At 62.7% G+C, this 12,303-nt stretch overlaps 1 protein-coding gene and 1 pseudogene across 1 annotated transcript; both read right to left on the bottom strand.

The window, feature by feature from the left end:
- The window catches only part of LOC125621130 (class I histocompatibility antigen, F10 alpha chain-like), a 29,211-nt pseudogene extending 22,892 nt beyond the window's left edge, over positions 1–6,319 (bottom strand).
- Positions 6,320–9,254: 2,935 nt separating this feature from the next.
- LOC125621150 (uncharacterized) lies at positions 9,255–10,541 on the bottom strand. The gene is made up of 2 exons (XM_048817695.2): positions 10,281–10,541; positions 9,255–9,808 (listed from the first exon to the last, which is right to left on the bottom strand). The coding sequence occupies exons 1-2, from the start codon at positions 10,387–10,389 to the stop codon at positions 9,255–9,257; spliced, it is 663 nt and encodes a 220-aa protein (XP_048673652.2). The 5' UTR covers positions 10,390–10,541.
- Positions 10,542–12,303: the final 1,762 nt, after the last annotated feature.

The raw sequence follows: 12,303 nt of genomic DNA, 5'->3' as shown, positions 1-12,303 counted from the left end.
CACTGCGACGGTTCCACAGGGAATTTCTGTGCTTTGAAGGAAGCCAGACTTTGGCCCTGTAAAGCACACATCTTCCAGAACCCTGATCTCCCTCCTAGTTCAGATTTGTGTCCCAGAAATGTCTTGGATCTTTGCATTGAAATTCTTAAACTTAACAACGTCCACAGATACCAGTAAAATATCCTGGTTCCAAAGAAATGCCAAGCAAAATCACTCTAAACGTGGGGGGGATAGAGCCCTGAAATAGCCTTAAGCATTGAAATCTTCTCCTAAGAATCTGGACGGAGTTACAGGGTTAAATGGAACGCCCTGCAACGAAGTGCTGGTGGCTAAATCCCTGTGTTTGTTTCTCACCGGGAGAGCTCTGTAATTGCACAGAAATAACATTTGCATGTTTGGTGGGATAGGCTGATCTAACAGGGACCAAATTACTGCAGCTATTTTGCTGTTGCTTAAAGAACTAACCGCAAGCTCACAATTGTCTTGCTGGGTATTTTCCGCCATCGGGAGCTGCCCTGCCTGTTGGGAGAGCTCTGTAACAATTCCTTGTTTAATGGTTCAGTTCTGCGTTGTCTTATTTAAACTCAGCTCCTAACTTGAAGTGCTACTGAGAACTAGCAACTTCGTTACATCACTTGTTCTGCTCTGCCCGGTTTCTTACTCCCTCCTGCAGCCATCTGGTCTCCGCAGGGTGAGTGAGAATTGCCAGAGAGAGACAGTCTCAGATCTCTCCCTTGTAACGTGACACTATCGGTGAGAGAGCAAAGCTACCCTCTAACTGCCAAACCTCACTTCTGTTTTAGATGTGGGACATAGACGAGAAAACTTGCACGCTGACTTGAATTGTGGCGTGTGTTTGGACTACAGAGACATCTAACGTGGTAACGTCTTACACTCCGCACTAGCCTCCGTCCCATTTCTGTGCGCTCCAATGGAAATGTTGCTGGTTTCTCTGTGATTTCAATACTAAGAGGACAGTTTCTTCTTTTTCGGCAAGGTGCGCTTCCTATCTGGAGACGGTCAGACCGGGAGCGAGGTGTACATTTTTACCAGTGAGGGTAACTAACCATTGGAACAATTTACCGATGGCTGGGGTCGACTCTCCACCCCTGACCATGTTTAAATCACAGCTGGCTGGTTTTCTCCGAGATCTGCCCCATTATTGATCGTAGGGCCGGTCTCTGGCCTGTGCTATCCAGGGGGTCAGCCGGATGATCACAGTGGTCCCGTCTGGCCTTGGACTCCATCAGTCTCCATATACATGTGCTTTGCCTGTGACCCTCTGCATCTAAAGGCCTTGCCCGTAGGCCCGTGACCTGGAAGACAGACGCGCCTTCACTCCTCACGCAGCCTTCCCCAGCGGCTCGCCTTGCCGGGCGTTTCAGGCCACAGCCCCACACCGCACTGGTCTGAGCCATGTCACTATCTTCTGCCATTTCCAGACTTTTGCCTGTGAATGCCACCGAACCAGAGCTGACCCCTCTGCCGGTCCTGGGCCTCTCCCCAGCCTTTGCAATCCGGCACTGCTAGCCCCATATCAGGCACTGCTAGCCCCACACGCTGCAGCCACTGGGCACTGCTGCATTAACCCCTCATCCACCAGCAACACAGACGGTGTCATCTTTTCCAATCCTGGCAGAGGCTTTGATCCCCCCGGAGTTTCCAGCTCTGCTTGTGGGGGTGACAGACTGTCTCTGCCATCCCTGCCAGGGCGGAAGGGACCAGCTGGGGCTGCTGGGCCCCTCTTCTTCCCCTCCCATCAGTGACAGGCTTGGCCTGGCTACAGGTCCAGTTGGGGAGGGGACGACACCTCAGCCCTGCTCAGGGTCCCAGCAATCAGGAGACGCCCCCTCCCATCCTGGGGGCACCTGTTTCATCCCTCTGGCATCAGTACAATTCCATCGGACACTCATCAGGTGCCTCCCATCCCTCCCCAATGCAAAGCATTCACAGCCTCGACATCCAGGTCTGAGAAACAAACCCTGCGGGCCCTAGCCCTGTACCTCCGTCCTCCCACACTCCCTGCCTGCCCCTACCTCCCCACATTGCAGGGATCAGGGACTCATGGTCCCCCCAAACACACCCCTCTCAGCCTCTCACTTTCGGTCCGTGACTCTCACCCTCAGCCGACAGAAACCCTGGAGCTTCCCGACGCAGCGACTCCTGGTCTTTTCTACATGGTTTATTGATCACTTGCAGGGTCCATCCAGCACTGAACTCTCTGGGGAGGGGGAAGAGGAGAAATGAGGCAAAGGGATGGGCAGGAGAGACCTGGCTAGACTCCTGGCCCGGTCGGGTGGCCTCGGCCATCGCAGGACGATGTCATCGGCCTTTTATCCATTGAGCTAGAATGGAATGCCTCATCATAAATACAGCTTGTTAAATACAGCCGGGAAGGGGGTGACAGCACTTGCCAAGTCCCCCAGGCGGCAGGGAGCTCCTGACAAGGGCTCCGGGGTACCACTGACAGGGTGCACAGTGCCACGCTCCTTGGGGAGACACGGAGAAATGAGAGCGAGTGGGACTGGCTCTCCGTCCTGCCAGCCAAGCCCCGGCACAGCCCATTACATGCGAGCCACCCCAGCACCCAGCTCCCTGGGGAGCACCAAAGGGAGAGGGCAGCGCCTCCCAGGACACGACTTCAGCCGGGCAGGATGCAGCCCCTGTGTTTTCCATGGCTGGGGAATCAGAGGGAGGTGCCAGGTTCCGGGCCCAGCCATGAGGAGGAACGGATCTGGGCTGCCTGGGCTTGGCAGAGCCAGAGGAGGGGTCTGATCAGCTGCTAGCAGGGATGGGGTGGCCGGATACTTGGGAGAGGTGCGAGGGAATAGGGGAGAGCACCCCTCACTCTGGCTGGCTCTAGCAGGGCGGCGAGGGGGTCTCCTGCCCCGCGTGGGGTCTCTGGTGGGCGGGGACCAGGGGGACCTGCCGGGCCTAGCAGGGCGGCGAGGGGGTCTCCTGCCCCGCGTGGGGTCTCTGGTGGGCGGGTACCGGGGGACCAGCCGGGCCTAGCAGGGCGGCGAGGGGGTCTCCTGCCCCGCGTGGGGTCTCTGGTGGGCGGGTACCGGGGGACCAGCCGGGCCTAGCAGGGCGGCGAGGGGGTCTCCTGCCCCGCGTGGGGTCTCTGGTGGGCGGGGACCAGCCGGGCCTAGCAGGGCGGCGAGGGGGTCTCCTGCCCCGCGTGGGGTCTCTGGTGGGCGGGGACCAGCCGGGCCTAGCAGGGCGGCGAGGGGGGTCTCTTGCCCCGCGTGGGGTCTCTGGTGGGCGGGGACCAGCCGGGCCTAGCAGGGCGGCGAGGGGGGTCTCTTGCCCCGCGTGGGGTCTCTGGTGGGCGGGGACCAGCCGGGCCTAGCAGGGCGGCGAGGGGGTCTCCTGCCCCGCGTGGGGTCTCTGGTGGGCGGAGAGGCCGGTGCCGCGCGGGACGCTCTCCCCGCACTCGGGGCACGGGCAGGCTCGGGGCCCGGCGTGGGTCCTCTGGTGGCGGCTGAGGTTGGAGCTCTGGCTGAAGGTTTTCTGGCAGCGGGGGCAGTGGAAGGGGCGCTCGCCCGTGTGCAGAATGAGGTGGGTGACCAGGTTGGAGCTCTGGAGGAAGCGCTTGCCGCACTCGGGGCAGCGGAAGGGCCGCTCGGCCGCGTGGACCCGCCGGTGCCGGTTGAGGGTGGAGCTCTGGGCGAAGGCCCGGCCGCACTCGGCGCAGGCGAAGGGCCGCTCGGCCGTGTGGACCCGCCGGTGCGTCACCAGGGTGGACTTGACGCCAAAGCCCTTCCCGCACTCGGGGCACCGGTGGGGCCGCTCCCCCGTGTGGACCCGCCGGTGCCGGTGCAGGTGGGAGCTGTGGCTGAAGCGCTTGCCGCAGTCGGGGCAGCGGTAGGGCCGCTCCCCGGTGTGGACGCGCCGGTGCATGACCAGGTGGGAGGTGCGGCGGAAGCGCTTGCCGCAGTCGGGGCAGCGGTAGGGGGTCTCGGCCGTGTGGGTGCGCTGGTGCCGGATCAGGTTGGAGCTCTGGGCGAAGCGCTTGCCGCACTCGGCACAGGCGTAGGGCTCCTCGCCCGTGTGGACGCGCCGGTGCGTGGTCAGGTCCGAGCTCTGGCTGAAGCCCTTCCCGCACTCGGGGCACCTGTAGGGCCGCTCCCCCGTGTGCACAGTCTGGTGCCGGAGGAGGTGCGCGCTCTGGCCGAAGCCCTTCCCGCACTCGGGGCAGGTGAAGAGTCTGTCTCCCAGGGAGGCTCTGGGCTGGGCCACGGTCCCGTGGGGGCCCCTTAAATCCGCCCCGTACGGCGCGGACTCACCCGGTCTCTCCGCCTCCTGACGCTCGCAGGCCGCTCCCCGCTGAGGACTCTGGGAACTTCCCGGTAGCGTCCCATAGAGTTCTGCTGGCTCCGGACCGTCCTGTTCGGGATTCTCCTCGGCCTCACTCGTCAGCCCCTCGGCTGCTGAGAGAGAATCCAGACACGGGTCAGTCTCGACTCGGAAAGGGGGGTGGCAAAGCAAAGAACATTCCCCTGTGGCTGGGAATCTGCCCCTCAGGGAGAGACCCGAGTCGGGAGCCCTGCGGGGTTCAGGGCTCATTTCAAAGCAATGCACTGATGTTCCCGGCCCCTCTGGCTGGGGAGATGATTCGCAGCTGCTGTGCTGCCTTCCTGAGTCTGCAGACAGGGAGCCCTGTGTCTGGGCTGCTGCTCCTCAGAGCTTCCCCAGCAGCAGAAGCAAAGGGAAATTGGCAAGAATCTGGTCAGTTTCAGGGCTGCTGTGAGAGGGATCAGGTCAATTTCACACTGTCCCTGCTGGGAGGCTCTGAACTTGGAGCTATTCACCAGGGGGACAAACAGACAGATAAACACACTAGGATCTAGGGATGAGGGATGGATGGGGTAGGAGCTAGGGATGGGAGTAGACAGACGTCTCCCTTCCTGCAGCACGTGTCCATCACATTTCCAGGCAGCACCCTGGCTGCAGGAGCTCCCTGAGGCCCCCACAGGCTTAAATTGTCACAGATTTTCAGAAAGAAAATAATCCCTAGCTACAAGGCAGCTCACGGTCATTATCCCCATCTGTACAATGGGGAAACTGAGGCACTGCCCCCGAAATGCAAATCCAGCTCTCCTGACTCGCAGGCCAGAGCTGTATCCACTAGGCCACGTGGCCTCCCGGTGCCTGTGAAGCGAACTGAATAAGGACACAGCCAAAGCGAGCACAGGAGCAAACCCAGGCGCCAGGGCACCCGAGCCATAGGGCGGGGGGTCTCTGAGAACAGGCAGCGTGAGCCAGCAGCTGTCCTCTGGTTCGGGACTCCGGGCTCTGTTCCCGGCCCTGCTGCCGGGTGACCCTGCACAAGCCACGTCCCCTCTCTGGGCCCGTTTCCCCTCCCGCCCTGTGTGTGTCCGGCCTAGTCAGACTGGGAGCTCTGCAGGGCTGGGCAGCCTCTGCGGGATCGTACAGCACCCAGCACGGTGGGGTCCCGGCCCACGAGCTCTGCTAATGCAAATAGTAATAACGACACCCCATGCTGGGGGGTTTGCCCTGGTTTCCGACTCGGGTTAAGCGATTCCTCACCTGTGCAGGCGTCTCTCGGGGTCTCCTCAGCACCCCGGGGACCCGGGACCCACCGCTCTGCCCCTCGCTCCATCCGGGAGAGCGCGTCCAGCCCAGGGATGAGAAATCCTGCTCGGGGGACGGGGACAGGCGAGATCAGGGCTGGGGACGTAGCCCCACGTTTGTCACATGGAAGGGTCCGTGATTCTAACGAAGCCCCTTTTCGGGCTGGTCCAGGGCGCAGGGAGTGGGGTGGAGAGATATAGAGCTTGACCGGTCGGACCCGGGGCGTGGGGATTGGGGAGGATACTGTGGGGATGGGCCCATGGGGCTGACCAGGGGGGCAGGGAGGGGGCAGGATACCAGGGGGGATGGGCCCATGGGGCTGACCCGGGGGGCAGGATACCGGGCAGGATGGGCCCGGGGGGCAGGGAGGGGGATACCACCCCGCGGGTACCACAGCCCCTGGGGTCTCACTGTCCCCACTACAGGCACCCGGGGTGGGGGGGCTGTGGGATGTTCAGATCTTAGTTTCCCCCCTGCCCGGTGCCCATCAGCCGGTGGGGGCTGCTCCTGCCCGCCCCCTTCCAGCCCCCCCACCTCCGAGCGCCCCCCCCCGCGGCCCCCCGCACCTGCCGGCCCCGGCTCAGCAGCTCCCCCGGCGGAGCTCGGCGCTGCGCGGCCCAGGGGCGGCTCGAGCCCAGCGCGGCCCCCGGGCTCCCCCCGCCCGGGCCGGGCGCAGCAGCGGGGCCGGGCGCGGATGCAGCCGCGGCGCTGACCCAGGAAGCCCAACCCCCGGGCGGGGGGGCGGGGAGAGCGGCCCCCGGGATGGGGGGGGCATGGACCCGCCCCCGGACCCGCCTCTCCCGGGCGGTTCCCACCCTCCCGGAGGGGCCTGGAGGCTCCCGGAATCACAGACCCGTGTCTGGCGGGGAACCAGCAGGACCAGGGCCAAGCAAAGCGCCCGCCCAGCTCTGGCTGCTCCCCGATCCCATGCTGGGCCCCCCAGTCCTGCAGCCCCCTGCCCCCCACCCGCTCAGCTCCCCTGCTCCAGGGCTGCCTGCCTGAGGGGCAAGGGGGGGCTGGACGGGGCACCCAGATACCCCGGGGTTGGGGCGCTCGCCTGGGAGACCTGCCTGCAATTGCCAGCTCGCCCTGGGGGGCCTGGGAGAGCTTGGGCCAGGCCCTCAGCCTCTGGGTCCCGCCGGCCATGGGGTGACACCCCAAGATTCATGTATTAGACACTGGGACCTCAGAGCGACCCGCATGACCCCAAAGAGCCACCGGGGTGTGAAGTCCTTGTTTCATTCCCTCCAGTCTCTCCCCAGGGAAGCAGGGTCACAGGGGAGCTGTGGGGTGCGTGTGTTATTCTCACAACAAACATGTTAACAACTGGCAAGTTGATCAGGCCACTGGTTAAGAACGCAGGAAAAGCCGGCTGGCGGGTTAATAACCGAGCCGGGTTAATAATTCAATCACGGGGCGCTTTCCTACCGGGTGCTGCAAAGAGCCGCAGGAGACGGGGTGAGCAGGCCCTCGGGGCGTGCGAGCCGCAGTCCGAGTATCCCTGCCCCAGAGCCCACGAGGCTCAGACACGCTGGGAACGGGGGCCGGGTACGGCCCTTGGAGAGACAGAGGGCTTGACACCCGTATCGGACCCCTGCTCCGGCCTGGCTGGGATCAGCAGGGGTGTGGGGGAGCAGAGAGGCCACAGGGGAGCCCAGCGGGGGCTGCTCAAGGCCTGGCTGGGCCATGGGGCTGGCCTGCGTGTGGATCACGCAGGGGAAGTCCCCAGCCGGCGTAGCGGGGCCTGTCACGCAGGGAGCTCCCGGGGGAGGGATCGAAATTCAGCCTTGGGGCGAAACCTTCCAGGCCTAAGTGGGTCACAGAGCAGAACCAGCAGGTTATACGGTGTCGCCGATAAACCCCTCAAGAGCATTTCCTGGGGGGCCCGCCGCCCCGTTTACACTCCTGTTCTCTCGGACAAAGGACTCGGGGCGACTGGGAAACGCAAAGCCACTTTAGTCTTCCTGGTTCAGAGCAGGAAAACCCCAAACAGCCCCGGCCCTGAGTGCCAGGGCCCGGTTCCGGATGCTGCATTTCAACCCCGCCCCAGGCCCTTCCCCGCGCCCCGTCCTTCCTTCCTGAACGAGAGGAAACCCGGCTGCCCGTTTTACTAACTGACACTATGGGCCAATTAACCCAGAAGCTAGAGAAAGAAACGCAGAGCTGGTCCTAGGGGAGTGACCATGTGCTGGAGGTAGAAAGAAGGGTAGCATGGGGAAAACACTGGACTATATCTCAGGACGCCTGGGTCCTATTCCTGACTCTGCCACTGAGCTGCTGGCTGACCTTGGGCAAGTTACTCAATCTCTCCGTGCCTCATCTCCCTACTTGTGAATGGGGAGAATTTCTGCTTTGCCTGTTTAGAGTGTAAGCTCCTGGGGGCAGGACTGTCTCTTCCACGGGTAGGGCCAGCCGGTCCCTGGTAATACAATGGCAGTTAGCAGAGGCCCTCGACGGTGGAGATCTGACGAGTCCGTGTCGCGTCACCTGGAATAGGGCAGCTTCCCTTTAACCAGCCCGTGAGCCTCCCGAGGCGCTCACCGTGCTCCGCGCGTCGGAAGCTGCCAGAACCCAGCCGCGTCTCCGTGTCGTTAACAAACACGGGGGTTTGGGGCCCAGGTTACTCTTGTGAAATGAGCGAATGACACGACGCGCCCAATCAGAGACCCAGCCCTGGAGTCCCCAGTGCGACCGCGGCTGCCTTCCAGCGGGCCTGTCCGACGCCCCGGCCCTCTGCACCCTTCTCCCCCCAGCTTTTCATTTACCACCTGCTGACGCTAGCTTAACCAAAGGACAGAAACTGCGTCAAGTCACAGCTGTGAACGTACGGAGCCAGCCTGTCCCGGAGACGCTGGTGAGCCGCTGTGACACCAGCCAGGCTGTCCCCGCTAACCAGCATTTACACGCCCAGCTGGCTTGGGCCTGCAGAGATCGGTCAGTCGGTGGGGCTGATAGGCGGAGGGGCCAGATCCCCAGCCAGTGTGAATCCACACAGACTCCACTGGGGCTGGGGCCGATTCACGCCAGCCGGGGACCCGGCCCCACCGACCCCACTGGGGCTGCGGCCGATTTACGCCAGCCAAATCCAGGGCTCTGGGCACCATGTGGCTCTGCCGGACACCTCAGCCTCGGCCCCTGCGGCTCAGGGATCAACCCCTGCTGCTTCCGGGGGAATCAGCCGTGCCGGTAAAGTCTCTCTGGACAGAACCAGGGTTGGGATAGTAACTTCCTGGCTCTGTCCAACCGCTGGAAATCAGCTGGGTTCTGAGAGCAGAAGAAATGTCTGTTTGGAGCCACTTCACCTCCCGGCTGGCACCCCCTGCACCCAGTGTGGAGGAGGGGCTGGTCGGGGCTTCCCCCCCCCCCCCCAGGCTGCTGGAGGGGCCCAGCAGTGGTGAGGTGGAGCCCGTCGGGGGGGGCTGGGTAGCCAGGGGGTCAGCGATCACCTCAGGGCACCGTGCCCGGATTCCCCGGCGCTGTTGGGGCATTTGTAGGGGCACTGCCCGGTGTGGATCCTCTGGGGCCGGGTGAGCCCCGAATCCTGGCCAATGCTTTTCCAGCAGTCAGGGCACTGGAAGGGGCGCTCGGCTGTGTGGGTGCGCTGGTGGGTGACGAGGGTGGAGCTGGCCCCAGGGGCCCTCCCGCAGTCGGGGCGCTCACCCGTGTGGGTCCGGCGGGGCTTGACCCGCTGGGCGCTGTGGCTGAAATCTTCGCACACTCGGGACAGCAGTAGGGCGTTCGCCCACGTGGACGCGCTGGTGGGTGACGAGGTGGGAGCTCACCCGGAACCCCTTCCCGCAGGCCGGGCGCTTGTAGGGTTTCTCCTCCGTGGGCAGGCTCTGGTGCCGGATGAGGTCGGAGCTGTGAGCAATGCCTTTCCCGCACCCAGGGCACGCGTAGGGACGCTCCCCTGTGTGGACGCGCTGATGCCTGGTCACGTCTGAGCCCAGGGTGAAGCCTTTCCCGCAGTCGGGGCGTTTGTGGGCTCTCTCCCCCGTACGGATGGCCTGGTGTCTGAGAAGTCGGGCGCTCTGATGGAAGCTCCTTCCACAATCCTGGCACCAGCTCAGCCTGCCTGCGTTGCACTGACCCTCGGGGCTCCCAGACTCGTTCCCTTGGGATTGTCCCGGCACCATCCCACCCGGTTCCGCTCGCTCCCGATCCTCCTTCTGGGGACGCCCCTCCTCGCTCTTGCTCGCCGGCCCGTCACCTGCAGGATTCAACGTGTTAAAGCTCCCAGCCTGGCTGGGCGGGAAGCAGAAGCCAAATGGGGATCCCAGCACCACCTTCCTGAGTCTGCAACCAGCCCACCTGGTGCCTCTGCGTGCTCAGAGCCTCCCCAGCCGCAGCAGAGGGAAATGGGCCCAGAACCGGGACTCTCACACAGCTGCCTTTGAAATCAGCCAGGTAAAGCACTGGGATGTCCGGCACTTACAGCCTGTTCCACGCATGGCTCTGGCACCGTTCCCGGGCTTCTCTCTAGCTGCCACGCGGTTCCCGGCCCCCAGCCGGAGCCCAGCCACCTCCCGGCTCAGCACCTTCCCCTGACCTGGCTTGGAGTGCGATTGGGAGTGGGGGAACTGATGGGACAGGCAGTCCCTGCTCAGCCAGGAGGAGGGACCCGTGCAATGGGGAGGGGGCTGATGGGAGCTGTACCCCCCAGCTTTGCAGATCCGTCACACCTCTCTCCTGAACTGGGATTGAAACATCCGTCCTGTCTCCTCCAGGCGGGAGTTGCTCTGACTCCCGTGAGCTTGAGCCAGGCCACTCGCTGCCCTGGGTTACAGTCATTCCAGTTAGTCAGCGTCCCATGCCATGAGCCTCCCCCCCGGGGGAGTTCTTGGTCCCCCGCGTAGGGTGAGGACTGGGGAATTTGGGGACACATCCATGCTGAATTAATCTTTACATAGCAGGGGTAGTCGTTGGACTTTGCCAAAGTCCAAATTTCTTGGTCAAGGAAGAGTCGAGGTCCAGACTCCAGAGACAAGAATAAACAACAACAACAAGTCAATAGATTTCAGGGTCCATGAAAACTACGGGGTTGTATGTTCTGTTGTAGGAATCTGGCCCCGGTCCCAGTTCGATGGGATGCGCGGGGCCCCGCTGTAATTGCTCCGGGGTATGGGACAGAGCTACACAGCCCCCGCAGCCCCCCGGAGCGGGGTCAGGTCACTAGCTGTGACGAAGTGGGACTGTTCTTAATGTTTCCTCTGAATAGTGTGGGGGTGCCTCAGTTTCCCCTAGGCAGTTCTTAAGTATCTAGGGGGTGGAGTAAGGGTGTATGATCATTGCAGAGCCCTAGAGGGCATGTGTGTGCAGGAGTCTGGACACAGAGAATGGCCAACACCCTGTTTCCTGGCAACCGATGGCCTGGGCCCTTCCCCCCCTGCAAGGTGAGAGCTGAAGGGTTGGAGAACAAAGGAATCAGGTGACCACCTGGCCCGGGAAAGGAACAAAGCCCAGAGGAGGAGGGGCTGGAGGGGGTTTTTCAGTTTGGGGCTGGCTGGGACATGGAGTGAAGTGCAGACGTGGTTGTCTGGCTCACTGCCCCCCCAAAATGGACCCAGCTGAGGGGTCCCGTTCTCTGCACCTGCAAGCTCTGTTTTAGACCATGTTCCTGTCGTCTAATAAACCTTCTGTTTTACTGGCTGGCTGAGAGTCACGTCTGACTGCGAAGTTGGGGTGCAGGACCCTCTGGCTTCCCCAGGAGCCCCGCCTGAGCGGACTCGCTGGGGGGAAGCGCACGGAGGGGCAGAGGATGCTGAATGCTCCGAGGTCAGACCCAGGAAGGTGGAAGCTGTGTGAGCTGTGTGTCCTGAAGACAGGCTGCTCACAGAAAGGCGACTGCCCCAGAGTCCTGACTGGCTTCATGGGGAGCAGTTCCAGAGCATCGCCCAGGGACTCCGTGACAACTGGTGGCAGCGGTGGGATGTACTGCACCCCGTGGATGGCGCTTCCTGCAGTAAGTGACTGGGGAGCAGTAACACGAAGGGGGATTGCCGAGGACCAGGCCTGCTGAAGGCTCAGAGAGGAGCGGTTTCGGGGGGCGGTTAACCCCTGGGAGTGTGTGACCAGCGAGAAGGACTGTGCAGTAATGGGGTCCCCCTGGGGACTGCAGTGAGCAGTCTCAGGGGCGGAGGAGCCTGCAGCTTGGCCCGGGGAGAGAGAAGGACTTTTGCAGTAACAGGGTTCCCCTGGGGATTGCAGCGAGCAGTCCAAGGGGCGGAGGAGTCTGCAGCTCGACCCTGGCAAAGAGGTGGTGACCTCGAGAAGGGCTGGCACACTAGGGGTTCTCCCTGGAAACCGTGGGGAGCTGAGAACACATGGGCCTGTGAGTCCACAACAACTTAGGAGGAGTGGAGTGATGGCCTGTCACAGTCTCCTTAAGAAGGACATTGTAACCCTGTGCAAAAAGAGAGGGTTGAGCGTTGGAAAGTTCACCAAAGCAGAGTTAATCGTGCAGCTGGAGGAGGATGACCGCTCTAAGGAACAGATTCCTGACCCCAACTGGGGCTATAGCAGGATCTGGGAGCAGCTGGAGTGGGAGCCAGGCATCGTCAAGACTCCTGTCCCCGACCAGACGGGGGTATTCACGATCGGGTTCCCCATCCGGGGATCGAGACGGACGGGATTGGAGCTGAGTCTGAGAGAGCAAGAGGACTGTGAGAGACAGCGAGAGCCCGAGAAAGAGCTGCAGAAGCAGCA

Source organism: Caretta caretta, chromosome 14, assembly GCF_965140235.1.
Source record: "Caretta caretta isolate rCarCar2 chromosome 14, rCarCar1.hap1, whole genome shotgun sequence".
Classification (NCBI taxonomy): domain Eukaryota; kingdom Metazoa; phylum Chordata; order Testudines; family Cheloniidae; genus Caretta; species Caretta caretta.
Note: the sequence above shows the minus strand (reverse complement) of the source record. Positions and strands in the feature narration are given on the sequence as shown.